At 45.4% G+C, this 20,487-nt stretch overlaps 1 protein-coding gene across 1 annotated transcript in view; it reads left to right on the top strand.

Annotated features, from left to right (window-relative positions):
- The window catches only part of DSCAM (DS cell adhesion molecule), an 833,405-nt gene that overhangs the window by 683,042 nt on the left and 129,876 nt on the right, over positions 1 to 20,487 (top strand). The window contains exons 15-16 of the mRNA XM_018051616.1: positions 4,021 to 4,188; positions 14,203 to 14,273. Coding sequence (XP_017907105.1) covers positions 4,021 to 4,188; positions 14,203 to 14,273 — 239 coding nt within the window. The remainder of the gene's footprint in view (positions 1 to 4,020; positions 4,189 to 14,202; positions 14,274 to 20,487) is intronic.

Below are 20,487 nucleotides of genomic sequence, written 5' to 3'. Positions count from 1 at the left end.
GACCAGGTTGCTTACCCTCTCTGAGGCTTGTTTTTTTCCCGGGTAGGAATAGCACCATGAATCTCAGAGATGCCCTTGTGGCTCTCACATGCTACAACCTCCCAGAGAGAGAGAGAGGCATTTTTTAAAGTACCACCCCCAGAGATTCTGACTGCATGGATGTGAAAGTGCAGTTGTCAGAAAGCTTTGAGTTTTTTCTCATGTGCCCACAAATATGGGGACTGCAGAAATCACCCTTGTAAAATGCCTAGCAGGGCACCCAACGAGCAGATGCCACTCCGAAACCTGAGTTCACCTTGCTTCTGGCTTTTCTTCACCCACCACCTTGACTTCTGCCCAAACCCAGCATCTGCCCTTCTCCCTGAAGCTGAGCCCCGTGATCTGCACCATGGAGATTCTCCTTCCCTCTGAGTTCAGGGCTGTTGGGTTGTTGTTCAGTTGTTAAGTTGTGTCTGACTCTTTGTGACCCCAAGGACTGCAGCACTGCAGGCTTCCCTGTCCTTCCCCATCTCCCAGTTTGTTCAGACTCATGTCCATTGAGTTGGTGATGCCATCCAACCATCTCATCCTCTGCTGCCCCCTTCTCCTCCTGGCCAGTGGCAGACCCAGAGAGCAATGCAGAAGGATCCCACAGAGACTGTTCTCTGTGTATAGCTTCCATCAGGGGCCCTCTTTTGAGTTTTCAGTCCTGTCTACACCCCAGAAATACAGTTCCTCCCCTTTGGCCCCCTTGGACCCCAGAGGCAGCAACTCCCCACTCTTATAGGTGCTGGGAACCTCAGCATCTCCTACAGGTCCCTTTAGCCAAGCCCACATCTCAGTAAACAGACACCTTACAAACCATCTTTGTATGACTTCTACAATCTCCTCGATGCTACTTGGGAGTCTAGAAACCACCCTCCGCTTCCTCCATTCGTCAAGACCTGTAATCAATCCTCACAAGCATTTCATTCTTCAGCCTGCTCTTCCTGCTCATGTCCTTACCCCAAATCTCCCATCCATACTTGCATCCTCCAGCTCCATCACTAGGCATGCCTTTCTGCTCATGACATATTTCTCCTAAGAAGTATCTTTATTTTGTCTATCACGTATTCTTGCTAGTTTTATTTGTATTTCAATTTGCAGTTCCATCCTCAAGTGTCAGGACTTCCCTGGGGTCTGTTTTTAGTGCTCAGTGTGGTATTCTCAAGCACACTTTGTTTATAACCCACGACCAGTCCGTGTGCACTTTGGCATCTGAGATCAGAAGTGGCATTTTTGGCCCCTTTCTCAGCTCTTCTCCTGGGTAGCCACACCCTGGTTGTGTTCTTCTTTTGATGTCATATCACTTGCTAGAGTGTGTTTGGGAATTTCGCTAGACTTTCCTCTTCGTTCACTTACTTTAAAATCCTTCAGGATAACACATGTGTTTCTCTTTCTCATCCTCTTGATCTTTACCTGAAAAGCCCACCCTGTAGTGTTTTGAACCATAGTCTAAGAGTTATGATCACTGACATCACCTTTTTCTTTTAAAGTCCAATCATTGCAAGAAAGAAGCTAAAAATACAGCCCCTTCTCCAAGGACCATGTACTTCCTGCCTGAGACCCCCACGTTGGTGACTCCCCAGGGGCTATTCACGTGACTTCCCTGGCAGGAGAAGGAGACGGGCACTCACTATATCCCTGCAAGCTCTCAGCCATCTCCTAGACACACCTCAGGGAGTATGGCATGTTTCCATGGCTATGTCAGTTCCAGAAGGCTCCATAATAGCCTAGGAAGAACCATCAAACCCTACAGGCGTCAGCTTCCTCCTGGGGCTGATTAGCAACTGCCTCTGCGTCATGCAGGGCCTGGAGTTCCTCCCTATCATCCTAATTATCTTCTCCAGAAGACCTGACTTTCTTTTTGTGGGACAAGCCTCCTACTTATACATCATTCTGTTGGCATGAACTTCCTTCCCACCACTTGTCCTCTATTGAATCCCATTCTTCTGTTCTTCTATAATTTGTTATTTTGCAGCATCTTCTCTTCTTAAATTAATTTTTATTGGAGTATAGTTGCTTTACAATGTTGTGTTAGTTTCTGCTATACAGCAAAGTGAATCAACTATATGTGTATATATTGTTGTTCAGTCGCCAAGCCATGTCTGACTCTTCACAACCCCATGGACTGCAGCACACCAGGCTTCCCTGTTCCTCACATTCTCCCAGAGTCTACTCAAGTTCATGTCCATTGACTCGGTAGTGCCATCCAACCATCGTATCCTCAGTCACCCTCTTCTTCTGCCTTTAATCTTACCCATCTTCGGGGTCTTCAATGAGCCAGCTCTTCTCATCAGAGTATTGGAGCTTCAGCTTCAGCGTCAATTCTTCCAAAGGGTATTGAGGGTCGATTTCCTTTAGGATTTACTGGTTGGATCCCCTTGCAGTCCAAGGGACTCTCAAGAGTCTTCTCCAGCACCACAGTTTGAAAGCATCAGTTCTTCAGCATTCTGCCTTTCTTATTGTCCAGCTCTCACACCCATACATGTCTACTGGGAGCCTTGACTATGTGGACCTCTGTTGGCAAAGTGATTGCTTTTTAACACACTGTCTAGGTTTGTCATTGGATTTCTTTACATATAGGTCACCATAGAGCACTGAGTTCCTTGTGCTATACAGTAGGTTCTCATTAGTTATCTATTTTATACAAAGCATCAACAGTGTGTCTTCTTTCTCTGTCATGCCCTTCTCCCTTCAATCATTTGGACTCAAAAGGTACTGTTGCTTTCAGGAAATACCAGTAGCTAGTCTCTATACACTCCATTCCAGGTAAGAGCCCTCAGAGGAAGACTTGAAGCCACATATTCCCCCTACAAGTCCAGGAAATCTCTTGCACTTGCAATGATCTTTGGTCAGAGCAGCCCTTGGAACTTCCATGGCCATCATTAATGTGGAAAAGGGCATGGGGTCATTCCCAGGACCCAGAGGTCTATTTGCCATGTATGTATTCATCTAGGAAATATGCATTTATTATTTGCCAGGCTCTGTGCGAGCACTGGGCCTACAGCATTGAACATGGCCAGCATGGCTTAGAATTCAGCAGGAAACTCAGACTCTAGGTGCAATTCTTAAAAGTCTGATAAGCTCAGCAGAGCAAATGCAAGAGGATCCTGGGATGGCCAGGGGGGCATGAGAGTATGCGTGCATTCTCTCTGCCACTATCTCAGGGGGATCTTGGTAGTTCCACAACCACAATCATCTCCTGACCCCTCCCCATCCTGATCAGCACCTGCTCAAACTCTTTCTGAAATAAGAACTGTTCATCTATGTGTTCATCATCGGTTGAAGCCCAAAAGACAGCAGGTGCACACCATCGTGGATTCAATGACAACTCTTTGCAGAAGGCATGCCCTGTCTTTAAAATTAGCTGTGGTTGAAAATAATTCCTACAGTAAAGGATTGGAGACAAAAATGATTTCAAACCTTAGAACTGAAAAGTACACTGAATAACCAGTGCTTATGGGGGAGACAGATTAGTTTTTATGTATTTCATTTTTACCACCCTCCTTTTGGAGAACAAGGGGTCTGACACGGCTAAAGGCTTTGCTGGTTTTCAAATACCTGTAAGAACTAGGGATTTTTTTTCTTTTGGGTGGAGGGCTGCTCAAACAATACTTTATTTTTTTTTTAATCATCTTGTACTATGAGTGCTTGGAAGTAGCTATTTTTCACTTTATTGGAATAAGCTTCCCCCACTTCTATTTTCCTCTGTGATGTCTGCCAAGGAGTCTGTTGTGTTGCCTCGGACAAAACTCCCTGAAACCAGCTGCCTGCAGCCTTGTACCCCACAATGTGGGTGTTGAATGTTTAGTTTTGCATCTCCTCTGATGGCTAGCCCACCAGAATACTGGCAGCATTGCATTGAGAATTCACTTTGAGTTGTAACTTTTTTTCTTTCCTTCTTTCTTTTTTAAAAAATTCCTACTTGTGAACTTTCAAAAGCAGAGGGAAAAAACTCATGTCTCTATCTCTTCTTTTTTGAAAAACAAAACCCAAAAGACTCCTGGGATTCTGCTCAGAGAACCAAAGACGTTTCCCCTCAGCTGAACTCGGCCACCATCATTGACATCCACCCTTCCTCCACCTACAGCATCCGCATGTACGCCAAGAACCGGATTGGCAAGAGTGAGCCTAGCAACGAGCTGTCCATCACTGCGGACGAGGCAGGTACGTCTGATGGGCAGGGGACCTCTGGGAGCCGGCTGGTGGGGCTCATATTGTTAATGCAAAGTCACAGCCATGATGAACGCTCTCTGTAGCTCCACACCCATCAAAAACACAGACAGCACTCTCTGCCTACTTTGAAGGCACTGTTCTTCAAACAGGACTCAGGTCAAGGTTCTCACACCCAAGACTTAAAAGAAAGACATATGAGGCTAATGATCTGGTGAGATTTAAAGAACCCACGCTATTCTTACAGTCCTTTTGTCTGGATGCGTGGAATCCAGGTTGACAGGAGAGCTGAGAGCCTGTCTTGCCCAAGTCCCTGTGCAGTCAGGGGAGGAAGGATCACTTAACTAGAAAATAGCTAGAATATTCTCTGTTTGAGGACTGGGGGAAGGTGGTACAGATAATTTTATTGACTGGAAACAACAATATTTCCATCATCAATGGTATTGCTGATTTTTCCTATGACAAAGTATTTCATCTTATGTTGAAAATGTCGAAGATTGAGATAGGCATTTTGAAGACAAAACCGCACAGGATCCTACCACCTAGAGTTATTGATGGATACGTGGATATCACACACTAAATTATTCATCACACATGCGTGCGTGCACGCTCACCCACACAGACAGAGACACATACGGACACACAGCCTTCGATAGAGAAGCTTGCTCGTGGTCACCTGGGGTGGCAATAACCTGGTTGCAGAGGACTAAGCAATTGGGCAGTGGATGCCACCTGCCAGCCTGCCTCCTACAGAAGAGAAGGAAGCGAGCTGCCCTAGGGCTTCTCTGCAGAAGGAAAGGGAAAGAACCACAGCCTGGCTCATCTTTAGGGGGTGAAAGAGTATCCAGCCCCAAACCTAGATTTTCTTTTCCGGCCTGCACTCAGAACTGATCAGCCACCCTCAACTGCTGCAGGGAAGGTGGAAGCTTGGGCGCAGACCTTTGTTCTTGTCTCCAAGATTAAGGGGATCATCACCAAATGATGGACCTTCCACAAGAGGTCGCTGCCTCTTTCGACTGCAGTTGTTCTTGACTCTCTTCCTTCTCTGTTTTGTTGTTTAGTCGCTAAGTACTGTGTGACTCTTTGAGACCCCATGGACTATAGCCTGCCAGCCTCCTCTGTCTATGGGGTTTCCCAGGCAAGAATACTGGAGTGGGTTGCCATTTCTTTCTCTAAGGGATCTTCCCCACCAGGGATCAAAGCAGCGTCTTCTAAATGCAGGCGGGTTCTTCACCACTGAGCCACCAGTGAAGGCTCACTTCTCTGTTACCCTCCCTAATTGCACTTTGAATAGACATCACTCATCTATACCTCTTAAAGACTTCCTAAAATTTGTAATCTTGCCTTCCACCATTTATTTAATAAACCCCATATTGTTAGGTATGTCCATTACTTTCTTTAATTGAAGTATAGTTGATTTACAATGTTGTGCTGATTTCAGGTGAACAGCAAATCGATTCAGTTATATATAGGCAGGCATATATACATATATATTCTTTTCCATTATAACTTATGACAAGATATTGAGAATAGTTTCCTATGCTATACAGTGGGTCTTTACTGTTCGGCTCTTTTACACATAGTAGTAAGTATCTGTGAACCCCAAACTCATAATTTACCTCCCCTCCTCTCTTCCTTTTTGTAACTGTAAGTCTTTTTTCTATGTCTGTGAGCCTGTTTCTGCTTGGTGAATAAATTTGTCTGTATCATTTTTAGATTCCACATATAAGCAATATCTAACTCTCTCTGACTTACTTCTCTTGGTACCATAATCTCCAGGTCCGTCCATGGTGCTGTAAATGGCCTTGTCTTGTTCCTTCTTATGGCTGAGTAATATCCCATTTGCATATGCACCACGTCTTCTGTGTCCATTCCTCTGGTGATGGACAGTTAGGTTGCTTCCATGTCTTGGCTATTGTAAATAGTGCTGCTATGGTCACTGGGGTGTGTGTATCTTTTCAAATTAGAGTTTTAATCTTTTCCAGATATCATATGGCAACTCTATTCTTTAGTTTTGTAAGAGACAACCCTACCACTTTCCACAGTGTCTGTATCAACTTACATTCCCACCAACAGTGTAGGAGGGTTCTCTTTATTCCACACCCTCTCCAACATTTATTATTTGTAGACATCTTGAGGCCATTCTGACTGATATGAAGTGACATCTCATTGTACTTTTGATTTGCATTTCTCTTCAAGTTTTCATTATCATAAACACTACTATAATGAGCATCACTTGATATATCCTGTGATGTATCTTTTGCCATTTCCAACAATATGTTTTATGTTAAATTCCAAGAAGGATGAAAGCAAATGCCAAAATCTAACTCCTTTCTTATGCACAGTCAACATTGTCCTCAAGGAAATAGGTTAACACTTATTGTTTTTCCTGAACTGCACCTATGTATTCATTTTTCAACTCTGGAATACATCAGTTCTTGAAAAATCATTTTTAAGGGTGGGAGATAGGATAGCTTTGTGCTTCAGTCTGAGGGCGAGCCAATTCTAATGCTTGGAAATTCTCTCTGTGTGATTTCTCATCTGCAAGATTCACTTAATGATGTCTTTCTACTCCTCACCACAAACATGTTGGGTAATTGGAAAAAACCCTAATTTCTGAAAGTACTTTGCACGGTTCTGAAATAAGTAGGAAATGAGTGTTAATAAGCTCCTACAAAAATAGAATCTTATTTAAATATTGATGTAAACAACACACTCACTTCCTGGAATTTCATCATGCTGGGGATTTAGGGAGAATAAGTCACCCCCAAAATGAAAGCTTTGGGTCAGGGCTGAGTCTTCTCCTTCCTCTGAGCCACTTTTCTGACTCTGCCCACCTCCATGGCCTTCTCAAGGCAGGGATGGTTTCTAATGGTGCATTTTGCACCGTTTTCCCCATCACCATGACCGATGCAGGTGCTGTGGGTTTTTTTCTGCCATTTCCTCTGTGATCTCCCTGTAGCTGGCCGTTGCCATGGCAGTGCTTCTCTCTCCAGCCCAGGATGTCAGATGAACAGCTACTCCTGGTCACCTTTGTGCAGCCCGCTCTCAGGCGTCTCTGCAGACAGATGAACACAGAGCACCCCACCCCCTGGCTCCTGGGCTGACAGTTGGGGTTTCACCAGGCACCCCACAACTCATCATTCACGCTTCAAACTAGCTAAGGGAGGATGCGAGGGGAGGTCAGGCATGAGCAAAGAAAAGCTGCAGACCAGAACTTGCCTTGTCTTGCTGCATAGGTTTGCATGACTGAAATCAGAAAGCCATTTTCTTACGTGTGACTCATGTAGAAAGGAGGGCAGCTCTCCTGACCAAAGCCTCCCTCTCCAGCTCTGCTTGGGGTGACAGGGCTTGTCCCTGCCACCTCCTGGAGGATCCCCAAAGGCACCTCTTCAGGAGCTGCAGCCATCTCGAGAGAATCTTTTCCAGCCCTATGGCCGTCTTTCCCTAAAGAAATGAGATCATCACTTAAGCAGTGAGAATCCCCAGATGGAAGCTTCTAGAAGCCATAGACCCGCTCATTTTTTATGGTGATGCAGTGCCCAAGGGCTTCCCAGGTGGCGTTAGTGGTAAAAAATCTGCCTGCCAATCCAAGAGATACAGGTTAGACACGAGAGATGCAGGTTTGATCCTTGCATGGGGAAGATCTCTTGGAGGAGGGCATGGCAACCCACTCCAGTTTCCTTGCCTGGAGAATCCCATGGACAGAGGAGCTTGGCGGGCTCCAGTTCATAGGGTCACAAAGAGTCAGACACGACTGAATCAACTTAGCACGCATGCAAGTGCCCAAGTCTAGGGCACCCAAGCATGCCTCTCACCACCCACTTCCTGAGGAAAGGAGCCCGTAAGGTGTAGGCCCAGGTCTCCCCTACGCCATTACTACCTTGAAGCTACACCAGGCTCCTCGTGGCCCGAGCAGTGATGACCCTCCCTTCCTGCCGCCTCCTCATCATGTGAGCTGCTCCTGCCCGCGTCTGGAGCCTGCCGAGGTCGCGCCTCCTATTCTGTACAGTGCCTCCCCTCTGCTGTCAAATTACTTTCTTCTCCACATAGCAGTCTCCTGGCATCATCCAGAGGCTTGGGTCTTATTTGCTTATGGGGCTGGGCTGAGTCACCCAGTGAGAGGCATTCCTGAACTTCTATCTCTGGTTCCTCATTGGAGAATTTACTAAGGGTCTACCATGTGCTGGGTCCAAAATTGGGCAGAGACCGGGGTGTAAAAATGGGCAAAGAAGGACTGAGGCACAACGACAGAGTCTGCAACACCATGCTCACCTCTGACAGAAGCAGCCTGGGGAATTCCCTGGCATCAGGAGGTCAGGAAAGGACACTCTCATTTCCAGGGGCACAGGTTCAATCCCTGGCAGGGGAACTAAGATCCCTCAAGCTGCCTGGTATGGCCAAAAAAAGAGAAGTAGCCTGGGTGAGCAGAACATTCTTTGCTGGGCATAGGAGACCAAGACAGAATTTAGTAAGAACCAAATAAATTGAAGAACAGTTGATACCTAAATGGGGAGAGGATGAATTCATTTAGTGACTATTTATCAAATAAATAGCTTATTCCTTTAAATCATCATTCATTCAGCATGTATTATGTGCCACGTGCTGTTCTGGGCATCCGAGACACAACAATGAACAAATCAGCTTGTCCTGCCTTTGTGGGAAGGACCAAAAACAGACGTCCAGACCGGAGGCTACCGGGGACCACCATGGGTTTGACAGTTAGGAAGGGCCTGCCCACCTTGTATTTTCAGCCAAACAGAATTAGTGGGCTTCCTAGGTGGCACTAGTGGTAAAGAATTATCATTTTTCACAGAAATTTGCACTTGTCATGGGGCTTTACCTGGGGCCCAGCAGTAAAGAATCCTCCTGCAATGCAGGAGATGTCAGCAGCACAGGTTCAATCCCTGGGTTGGGAAGACCCCTTGGAAAAGGGATTGGCAATCCGCTCTAGTATTTTTACCTGAGAAATCCCATGGACAAAGGAGCCTGGAGGGCTACAGTCCATGGAGTCACAAGGACAGGACTAAGCATGCAGGCAGGACATAGCCTTGCCTAGAATAAACATTAGGAACTGTAAATATACTCTTCATTCATTACTCTTTTACAAATTGAATAGTTTCAGTTTCTGTAAAAAAAAATGCAGCAACTATATATTTTGGAAAGTCACATTCATCAGTAATTCTTACCTCTAGCCTGCTCTTCCTGTAGGAATAAGGTAAATATTCTGGTTTAAAAAAACAGAAGAAAAAATTATTCTTTCTAGTTTTAGTTCAATTTCAATTCAAGACTGTTAAATAAATTCTTAAATGTTAAATGTCAACACAATTTTCAAATATAGTTAAATCAGTGGATACCTAATGGTTAGTCTTCAATCATGTCAGCACTGGGAATTCAGTCTGCCTTGGATTCTAATTTTATGAAATTGTCCTTTTGCAATGAGATGAGGATCCATGAAAAAAAAAAATACAGCTTAGGCATTGTAAGGAAAGCACTAAAATTCTGGAAGCAGACTAATGTTTTATATCATTTTTAAAAATTGTATTTTATTGAAGCATAGTTGATTTATTTGTTGTTTGGTCACTCAGTCTTGTCTGACTCTTTTGTGACCCCATGGACTGTAGGCCACCACCTCCTCTGTCTGTGGGATTTCCCAGGCAAGAATACTGGAGTGGGTTGCCATTTTCTTCTCCAGCATCATTTTTTATATCATTTTTAAAGGGCTTGTCTTAGATGTTTTAGAAACTTAAAGTAGAAAATTCAGCACCCAAGCAAAAGCTCTTCCTAATTATATTGGCCAAAGCTCTAATGTGTGTAAAATTCTTTCAGTCTCTGCCTTTAATATAGATCCTGCTAAGTCGCTTCAGTCGTGTCCGACTCTGTGCGACCCCATAGATGGCAGCCCACCAGGCTCCCCCATCCCTGGGATTCTCCAGGCAAGAACACTAGAGTGGGTTACCATTTCCTTCTCCAATGCATGAAAGAGAAAAGTGAAAGTGAAAGTGAAGTCATGTCCAACTCTTCACGACCCCATGGACTGCAGCCTACCAGGGTCCTCCATCCATGGGATTTTCCAGGCAAGAGTACTGGAGTGGGATGACTGTATTTAAGAGAGTAGAGATCTGAATCCTTTCACGTCAGAGACTAAGCAGACTAATAAATAAATTACTAACAAACCACAGAAGTCTTGATAGACTAAGCCAAAAAGGCTTTGTGTTCTGTATAAACTGTCAGGTCTCTGGGGCTTCAGGCTTCCCAGCTGATGCAAGTGGTAAAGAACCTGCCTGCCAATAGGAGATGGAAAAGAGATGCAGAGGTGATCCCTGGGTCAGGAAGACCCCATGGAGGAGGAAATGGCCACCCACTCCAGTATTCTTTCCTGGAGAATCCCATGGACAGAGGAGACTGGCAAAAGACCAAGCATACATACACACACACACACGAAACCTCCCTGGTGGTCCAGTGGTTAAGACTCCATGCTTCCAAAGCAGGGGATGTGGGTTCCATCCCTTGTCGGGGAAGTAAGATTCCACATGCTATGCCATGGGACCAAAAAAAAACCAAAAATGTCGGGTCTGTCCTGGATACAGGGATTATCCCATGTCCCCAGACCACTTCACAGGGAACTTCTTAAAATGCAAGACCAGACTGAAAACGCAAAATGCCCCAAGTTCACACTTAACGTTTTCTGATAGAATCAAGGGCATTTTTAAACACTCTCCTAGTGACTTAGTTTTTGATTATGAATATATCTCAACAAGAAAATAACAGCTGACTATTGCCAGCTGACCCATTGAAAAGGCTACAACAAAGGACAAAGAATCCAGAATGGGAGGTACTCTGCACTGCCTCTGATTCCTAACCAGCAGTCTCCATGTTCAGTCTGACTTCGCACAATTAAATTAAAATAATCAAGCCTCAGTGTAGCCATCAGACCTCAAAGTAATTTTTTTCAAGGATTTTTATGCATGCACCACGTGCTTCTTGCTGACCACAGAACTTCTCTGTGTTTAAGAGAAATCTCTTCCACGTGCTTTCATTGCATCTGATATGGAAATATTCCTGCAGAAAGGGCTGGTTTTCCTTATTAATAGTACAACATGCGAAGCCCCTCACCCTGAGTATAGAAATTAACTTCAGCATTAGCACTGTCTTTGCACTAAAGAATCAATAAATCCGAGAGGCTGCAGGACCCCGAGAAAACTCACTGTCCCTGTGACCTAATAGGGAGAGAGAAGAATGCCCTGGGTTTCAGCATCCACACAGCGCTGCACCGATCAAAGCAAGGACTCACTCTAGACTTGGTTCCTAAGACCACACAGCTTTGATTGAGTCTGTTAGGAAAAGAGGGAAAGACTGATATGCAGATGTACGCCCGAGCCTGCTGTGACAGTTTCCCAAGCCAAAGCGGGGGCTCCTGGGCCCAGGCAGGAAACTGGTGGAGGGAAAAGGCGGGCTCCAACCTGCCTAGGGGGGCAGTCCTGTTTAGGTTTCCCCTGAGAAGGTGGACACAGCTAGGACTCCGGGTGCAGGGAGGTTGGGGTGCGCGGAAGAGGAAGGCAGGACAAGGATGTGCAAAGTTATTGTGAGGAACGAAAAGTCTGAAGCTCTGAAGGGTGCCACGTCCCTTTTAAAGAGGTAAAGTGAAGACCAGAACTAATTGAAAGCTGGTGCCAGGCATCGTTGCTGGGCTGGAGGGGGTGATTCAAGGACAGAGGCTGTGTCCCCAGCGAGGACGGAGACCTGGTGAGTAGATTTCTGGGAGAGCTTCCGAGCGGAAGGGAGCAGCCTGCAGGCCCAACTGTCTACCGGCTTCTGGTAAATGTTTCCAGCTGCTGAGCAGACACCTCCATACAATAGCCCCTCTTCTCTTCACATATATATTCCTAACATGCAATGAAGCATCTTTCCTAGAAAACTGGCTTCCTTTCTTCGCCCCTTTGGGTTAGCATTCTCCCTGAGTCCTGCCATCCCCGACTGTGGAATGAAAGTGAAAAAGAAAGTGTCAGTCGTTCAGTTGTGTCCGACTCTTTGCAACTCCATGGATTGTAGCCCATCAGGCTCCTCTGTCCACGGGATTTCCCAAGCAAGAACACTGGATTGGGTTGCTATTTCCTTCTCCCAGTGATTGAACCTGCATTCAGTTGAATTGAACTCCTGAGCCTCCTGCATTGCAGGCAGATTCTTTACTGTCTGAACCACCAGGGAACTTAGTAACAATCCCAGCACCCACTTCTTCCCACCTGTTGTCACTGTTTATCCCCAGTTCTCCCAGTGGCATTTTTCCTGCATGCATCAGTGGTCTCATAAAGCCTCAATTGAGACAGGGTGTGATGGTTCCATTGCACATTATCCTCATCAGTGAAACTACCCCCACTGGTGGGTCAGTGCTCTCATGCACTGGGTACACCCTTTTCCACAGGCTATTACCAACAGTCCAAGCCTCTATTGTGTTCCTGGCACCCACTACTCTTCCCCTGACTTTGTCCCTTATGATTTTGGTGAGAAGAGAGACAATCAGATTTGAACATGCTTTCTTTAAGGAGCAAATATACCTGGGTGTTCACTCACCCTGCTTCCCTGCCCACTGGGTTCTCTTCCTCTCATCCCAGAGGTGCTTGCCTTATGCCCCCCTCTCTCCAACACCTCCCCTCTTGCTCTGTCCTCTTGCTAATCTCCTGGGACCTTGTTCTTTCAAGTATACCTTTTCTTTTTGCAATTTGAATTTCTCCTTTGATGTGCTCCATAAAAACACCCAGTGAGAATAATCATTACTGCTTATATGTTCTAAGCATCACAACCCAGACATACATTCTACCATCCCATTATACGGAGAGGGAAAAATTGTCAGAAAAACTGTCACCTGCAAAGGTGCAGAAAAATTGTCACCTGCAAAACACCTCCAAGTTACTAAGCAAGGGAGCCAGAATTTGAACTCAGGCAGAAAGATTCAAGCGCCCATCAACTTAGCAGCTGCACTGTGGCATCACTCAAAACTTCTTTCTCGGTTAAATGGAAAACACGTTTCTGCTAAAATGACCTTATTCTTTCCCCTTCCTCTTCTTTCCAAATGTTCAGTCTTGTTTCTGTTCCCTATTTTTGATTTCTCATCTCCCAGTGCTCCTCACTTTTCTGCAGACTGGCATCTCCACATCCACAGAAATGGCCCGTTCACAGCTCAGCAGTGGTTGTAAAGCTATCTTCCCAACAATATGTGGTCACCCAGTGGGGTCTCTCCCTGCTGACCCCTGGGTTCCCTTTTGCCTCCACTTCTCTGAAGACACTTGAATGTGTGCTGTGTTATAACCTCAGCTTCCGTGTGCTCAGCCCATTGTTCTGATCAGACTGCAAACTCCTGCTGACAAGGCCGTCTCCTCTAAGCTTTACACTGTGTATGCAATACAGGGTAGATTCCTAGTACAGAGTGATCGACTGTGCATGGCAGGCGATTGGCACCCCTATCACCACTGGATATAGGTTCATGTGAATTGCATGTTTTTTTCTCTTCCACTCCAATCTGCCCTCTGCGGCTACTGCCCCAGGTTAGTAAGTTTTCTCTTGGAAAGAGTGGAGAATTAAAACCATCAAAGAGAATCAGAGGCAGTAGAATCCTTTTTTTCCCCTCCCCAAGTAGTTTGAATCTCCTGAGGTGCTCCAATGCATATCACTAAACAGCGTCTCCAAAAGAACCAGAGGGATCTTCGTAGCCACTATAGACTTTGATCAAAGAAATGTTTCACCACTTTCTGTTTTACTAGTGTATTAGCTTATGGTTTATTCATCAAGTTGTCAAAGACAAGGTGAGGAAGAATACAAAGATGTGTGTCGAAGTTCACTCTTTCTAGAAGCGAGTGAGCACCGGGTGACTGTTGTGCACAGTGATTTAGCAAAATTGATTTTCCCACGAAAGCTGCTGTGGCGCTTCTTCTGGCCCTGAGTCCTGTTATGTGGGTTTCAGTCCATGCTGGAACCCATCTCTAACTGATCTGTGGGTTTTGGTCTTTCCAGCTCCTGACGGCCCACCTCAGGAAGTCCACCTGGAGCCCATCTCTTCCCAGAGCATCAGGGTCACCTGGAAGGTAAACCCAGCAAGCACACATCCTCCTGGTACTTTCTCTGTGGGGGTGGTGGGGGGAGCCTTCATTCACATTAAGTATTATGGTGCCAAGGCATGCACACTTTTTTAACTTTTATTTTATATTGGAGTATGGTTGATTTCCTGGGCTTCCCCGGTGGCTGGGCAGTAAAGAATCCACTTGCGATGTAGAAGACATGGGTTCGATCGCTGGATTGGAAAGATCCCCTGGAGGAGGGTATGGCAACCCGCTCCAGTATTCTTGTCTGGAGAATCCCATGGACAGAGGAATCTGGTGGGCTACAGTCCATGGTGTCACAAAGAGTCAGACACGCCTGACCCAACGAGCACGCATGCATAGTTGATTTATAATGTTGTGTTCATTTCCGGTGTACAGCAAGTGATTCACTCACATGTAGGAAACTTTTGCAAAGTTAAATACCTTTTTTACTAAAATCCAATCTTTGAATTTATGGCAGATTCTGTGTTTACAGATTGTAGTTCCTGAACCATATTTTCAGTCTCTGAATCGTGATTGGATCCTGAGTGCTGGTCTTCATGCAAATCGAAAACAGATAGGCGTGACCACACTCATGAATTTCATCCCAGTGGAAACATATCCTAATTCCTCTTCCTAAATGCCAAATCACGGGCTGTGTGGTAGACAGTTTGCCAAGTGGCAAAGAGGAGAGTGGTCCTGGTCATGCCCCTAGCTGCCAGTGGCCTCGAGCATGCCCAGGGAGAGGAGCGCTGGGCCAGCTGCCGGCTGAGGCAGTGGTCCCCCGGCATGGCCAGCAGATATCGACTGCCTACCACTGAGCTCATTGCCAGCTGCTGGGACGGAAAGTCTGGGCCACAGTGCAAACAACCACACCACACGGCATGCTGCTTTCTCTGGCATACATGGTTTTCACAGCCAAACTCTCACTGAAGGAAGCAGCGTTGACCGATGTTCTGGCCTGAATTCATCACAAACTAGCATGCTGGGCAGCGCTGCCCCTGGGAGCCTGCAGTCACTGAGGGGCTGGATGAATTGGCTTGGTTAATAAGTCACGCCCTCCGTGTGACTCGGAGCTGACCACCTTCCTTCCAATTCCATTTTATCTAGAATGCCGTGGCTGGGTCAAAAAGTCTGCAAAGCTGCACTTCCTTTTCCACTCCTGGATTCTGGTGTTGCGCTTTGCACTTTTCTCGTTTGCTTCTTCCCGCTTTCCTCACCCTCTTTCCTGTGCTCTCCCTTAGAGAAGGTAAGAGCCGCAGTGAGGTCTTTAACCCACACACCTCTCGTCCCCCTCATCCACTGCACCTCTTGCTGTGTCTTTTTTTTCTTTTCTTCTAGCATCAGCTGTTTCATAAAATAACTAGCCTCTATAATACTACTACTAATAAAGGATTTTCATGGCTGGAATGGACGCCACCTTGGATGTAAACACACATCAGTGCGGCCAGCCCCTTTGTGTTGGCCTTTTACAGGCTTGGCCACTGAGCTGTTATCCCTGTGGGCAGCGCACTGTCTGTTCAACTGCTCAGACTGGGCAGGCCGAGCCGGGTGGGAGGGGGCCGAGGGTCTTTGTGAGGACATCCGCCAGCTGTGAGCATCACTCGCCTTGTGATGAAAGGCACTCAGCAGGTCCCAGCCCCCCACACAGCCCGGCCCTGCTGCAAAGCGAATGCTGACTCACTCTGTCTTGCCTTCAAGCCTGGGAACTTTCCCTCACCAGCCCTCCGCATTCTCTTGCATTTTGCCACTGAAAAGGTGAGCTATTACAGCGGGCCCTAGAGCTTTCTCTGTCCTGCAGGAAAGAAGTGTCTGTCCGCAGAGCTCTTATAACTAAAAATAGAAACTTCAGAGGCTTGAAAAGGTATTGTATCCCTTCTGTCTCTATAGAGAAGCAGCAGGAAAAGTCAGTAGGTTGCAGTTAAATGTCTTCTGAATGTCAAGAGGATGAACAAGTTGTGGGCTATTGAAAGGAGGCCTTGCCTGCCTTAGACTGAACCAGCCGCACTGTCCTGTTCATGGAACCTTGATTTATTCCAGGGTGGCTGGCTGCAGACAGAGATGTGGTGATTGAACCACTGAGTGGAGGAGGGGCTGCCCGCCGAGCTATCATTTCACACTGGCCTGATTGTGTCATGCAAGTGTGTCACCAATTCAGTCTAACTGTAGGCAATACTAAGTGATCCAAAGTACCATGTGTTGCATAAAATAAACCTTGATTTTATGGTATCAATGCTCCAGATTTACATTTTGTGTAAGGAGGCTGATAGGAGGGACTTCCCCTGGCAGTCCTGTGGTTAAGACTTCACTTTCCAATGCAGGGGGTACCGGTTCGATTGCTGGTCAGGGAGCTGAGATCCCATATGCTGCACAGCCAGAAAACCAAAGCTTAAAAAACAGAAACAATATTGTAAGAAGTTTTAAAAAGACTTTATAAATGGTCCACATCAAAAAAGAAAAAAAAAATCTTAAAAAAAGAGGCTAACAGAAAAGAAGGAGGAAGAAGGAAGGAAAGAAAAAGAGAGACATTGTATTAACTGAAGATGTGTTAGTTGCTCAGAGGAAAGAACAGCTCCAGGCTTTAGGGAGGAATATAGCCAGTTTAGACATTAAACCTCCTGAAGGTCAATGGTAAGCACACAGGAAGATGCCCAAGAACTTGCCTGTGTAATGGAAGATGAAGAAAATCCCATGGACAGAGGAGCCCGCCAGGCTCCAGTCCATGAGGTTGCAAAGAGTTGGATACAACTTAGCGACCAAACAACAGCAACAATCTGAAAAATACTTTTAACTCTATAGAGTGCCTTATCTCCATAATTCCAACAAATCAAGGCATCATTACAACCTAGTATATATTTCAGAGATGATCTCTTACAGGGGAAAATGGCTTAGTTTGTCATTTAAAAATAAAACTGCCTTATTGCCAATGACCTTCATAGCAACGCTATAATAAACAGCAGAGGCCACTTGACTTCTACATCCAGTGCAGCAGTAAAGAATCTGCCTGCCAATGCAGGAGATGCAAGAGACGCTGGTTCGATCCCTGGGTCAGGAAGATCCCCTGGAGAAATAAATGGCAACCCACTCCAGTATTCTTGCCTAGAGAATCCCATGGACAGAGGAGCCTGGTGAGCTACAGTCCATGGGGTCACAAAAAGTCAGATACAACTGAGTGACTGAGCACATACCCAACGTGGCAGGGAACTGCCCAAGATCTGAGGGCTCCTGACTGTCCAATGGAGGCCCCCCGGCTCTCTTGGCTATCTGACTCTGCCGGCTAGGCTTATAGCAACAGATGTGCTAATGTATGTGAAATGCCAAGATTGTGCTTGTGCACGGAAAGGGTCAACAACCCTTTCAGCACCTTCCAGCCTCATGTTATAAATGTAACTAGCCCCGCTAAAGTTAAAGGAAATGAAGTAACCTGTCCACTTTTACCTACTACCTCTTTCTTTTCAAATTGTAAAATTAACCTTGACATAACTGGGCATTAAGTTGACCTCCTTGCTTCTGCAGTCAGTCAGAGGAAATTCAAGAGCGGCCTTGGAATTAGTTTTACTCAATTTTTAAGCCCTCACTTTAATTTTTAACTCTCTCCTTAAGCTGTGAAAAATTAAAAAATTTGAATTTCTTTTATGAAGTAATCAATTAGTTCTAGAGTTGGATTTTCAGCTTTTTTTGACCAACATGCCTGACAAATATTTAAGGAATTGTCAGCCCTTCTCATATTGATAAGTTTAACCTCTTCCCCTATAACGAGAGAAGAAAAATCCAAACTGATTTCAAAATGTCTTGATCATCCGCATAACATAGGGATGTTACAATCAACCTGTTACAATCCCCTTACCTCTCTGAGGGGAGAGGGCATGTTTTGTTGTTCTTTATGTTTCCAGTAGCAGCACAGTAAATATTTGTTAAGTAAACACATGGACTTCTCATTGTTCACCTTCACATTAAAATATGCATGTCAGGAGGGGGTCCCTTTCCTTTGGAAAACTCTGGATGCCCTAAAAAGCCCTACATGACTAAGTTAACATCTTACTTTTTTGCACATGTATAAAATATACAGATGCCCTTCACAAAACCACTCATTGCTTATTTGCTTTATTTGGGGTATACTCTGCCCCTCTACCCACCTCCCCACTGGGTCAGCCCTCTTGGTTTAGCCATGTGATTGGTCTTTTCCTAGAACTTCAATTCTCTACCCCAAAACAGAGCTGCCAACCTGCCTCCCCCAAGGGTCCTGGCTGGCCTCCCAGCCTAAGCAGGCAATCCTCTTAGTGCCCAGCCTCAAAGGGCAGTGAGCAGATATGCTGGCCAGCTTCACAAAGGCTGCTGAGCTGCCAAGAGTGTGGGATATCAGCCCACACCTGGGCATGCTGGGAAGACAGGTTGGCTGATTCACAGCCCAGGAGGCTTGTCTCTGTCCAGTCCCAGGGAAAAGGCCCTCTCAGCTCATTTGCCCTGATAGGACATCAGCTGAACTTGAACCAAGGGCTCAGATCAGGGCCAACTCCATTCATCAGCTGGCAGTCCCTTTAGATGGTGTCTTTTGAAGGTTTCACTTGGAGCCTGGATGAACTTGGCATAGTACAAGAGGCCTAAGGACAGACACTTTTCTTGTTCTGTTTCAGAACAGTTAGCTCATAAACAAGTTACTGACTGTTAGGTCACAATAAACTTGGAGGTAAGGGTGATATTTGTGCATTGATTGCTGGGATGTATGATCAGAAATGCAATTAACAGTAGTAAATAGGAACATCGAGGTTGGAATCAAAAGAGAATTTTGGATATTGACTAGTGACCAGTCATAGGTCTTTATTTATATCAGCATCACATTTTACAAGTGGATTGGCTTCCAAAGTTTGGACATTAAGGTAAAAATTGCTTATGACAGGATAATATTAAAATTTATTTGATTGTGTGTTGAGTACCCTAGGCATGTTACCAGTGAAACCTTGGTGTCATACATGTGTGAATATTTAATATTTGCAGTGAAAATAAGGCTTCCCAGGTGCCGCTGGTGGTAAAGAACCCGCCTGCCAATGCAGGAGACACAGGAGATGTGGGTTCGATTCCTAGGTTGAGAAGATCCCCTGGAATAGGAAATGGCAACCCATTCCAGTATTCCTACCTGCAGAATTCTGTGGAAAGAGGAGCCTGGCAGGCTACAGTCTATGAATCACGAAGAGTTGACTGAAGCAACTTGCATGCATGTGAAAATAAAGAGCTTATGTAAAAATATAACTGGACAGGATTTTATTACATTACATATAAAATATGATTAGCATTAGGTTAAATGTATCTCTGGCAGGTAAATTACAGATAAAAAGAATATTCTGATACAGCATGAAAAGTACTAGATTAGACTTCAAAATAATTAGATATTATTCCCATCTCCACATTTAGTAGAAATGATCTTGAACAAGTAACTTGATTTGTAATTTCTGAAGCTTGAACCCTTCCATTAGGTCCAATCTGTGTCTCCTTTTCATTATGTCATAGACAGATAGACAACAGCACATTGTAGCCTTATCTGTAATCATCACTCTGTGCTGCCTTGACAGCCAGGAAGGATGACGGTCAGAAGAGCATTTTAGGATATGTAGGCTGGTCCTTTGAATAGCAACCCTGATTTTTGCTCTGCCCTGGACGCTGGCGCCTCTGATGCTCTGGACAGCACAGTCGTTTCTAATAACAATATTTTTGGGTTGTTGTTCAATCACTCAGTCATGTCCAACTCTTTGCAACCCCATGGACTACAGCACGCCGGCCTTCCCTGTCTTTCACTATCTCCCAGAGTTTGCTCAAACTCATGTCCATTGAGTCAGTGATGCCATCCAACCATCTCATCCTCTGTCACCCTCTTCTCCTCCTGCCCTCAATCTTTCCCAGCATCAGGGGCTTTTCCAGTGAGTCAGCTCTTCACCATCAAGTGGCCAAAGTTTTGGAGTTTCAACTGCAGCATCAGTCCTTCCAATGAATATTCAGGGTTGATTTCCTTTAGGATTGACTGGTTCGATCTTACAGTCCAAGGGACTCTCTAGAGTCTTCTCCAGCACCACAGTTTGAAAGTATCAATTCTTTAGTCCTCAGCTTTCTTTATGGTCCAACTTTCACAGCCATACATTAACTACTGGAGAAACCATAGCTTTGACTGTATGAACCTTCATTGGCAATGTGATGTCTCTGCTTTTAAATACACTGTCTAAGTCAGTCA

This window comes from Capra hircus, chromosome 1 (assembly GCF_001704415.2).
Source record: "Capra hircus breed San Clemente chromosome 1, ASM170441v1, whole genome shotgun sequence".
Classification (NCBI taxonomy): Eukaryota; Metazoa; Chordata; class Mammalia; order Artiodactyla; family Bovidae; genus Capra; species Capra hircus.
This window is presented reverse-complemented; position numbering and strand designations above follow the sequence as displayed.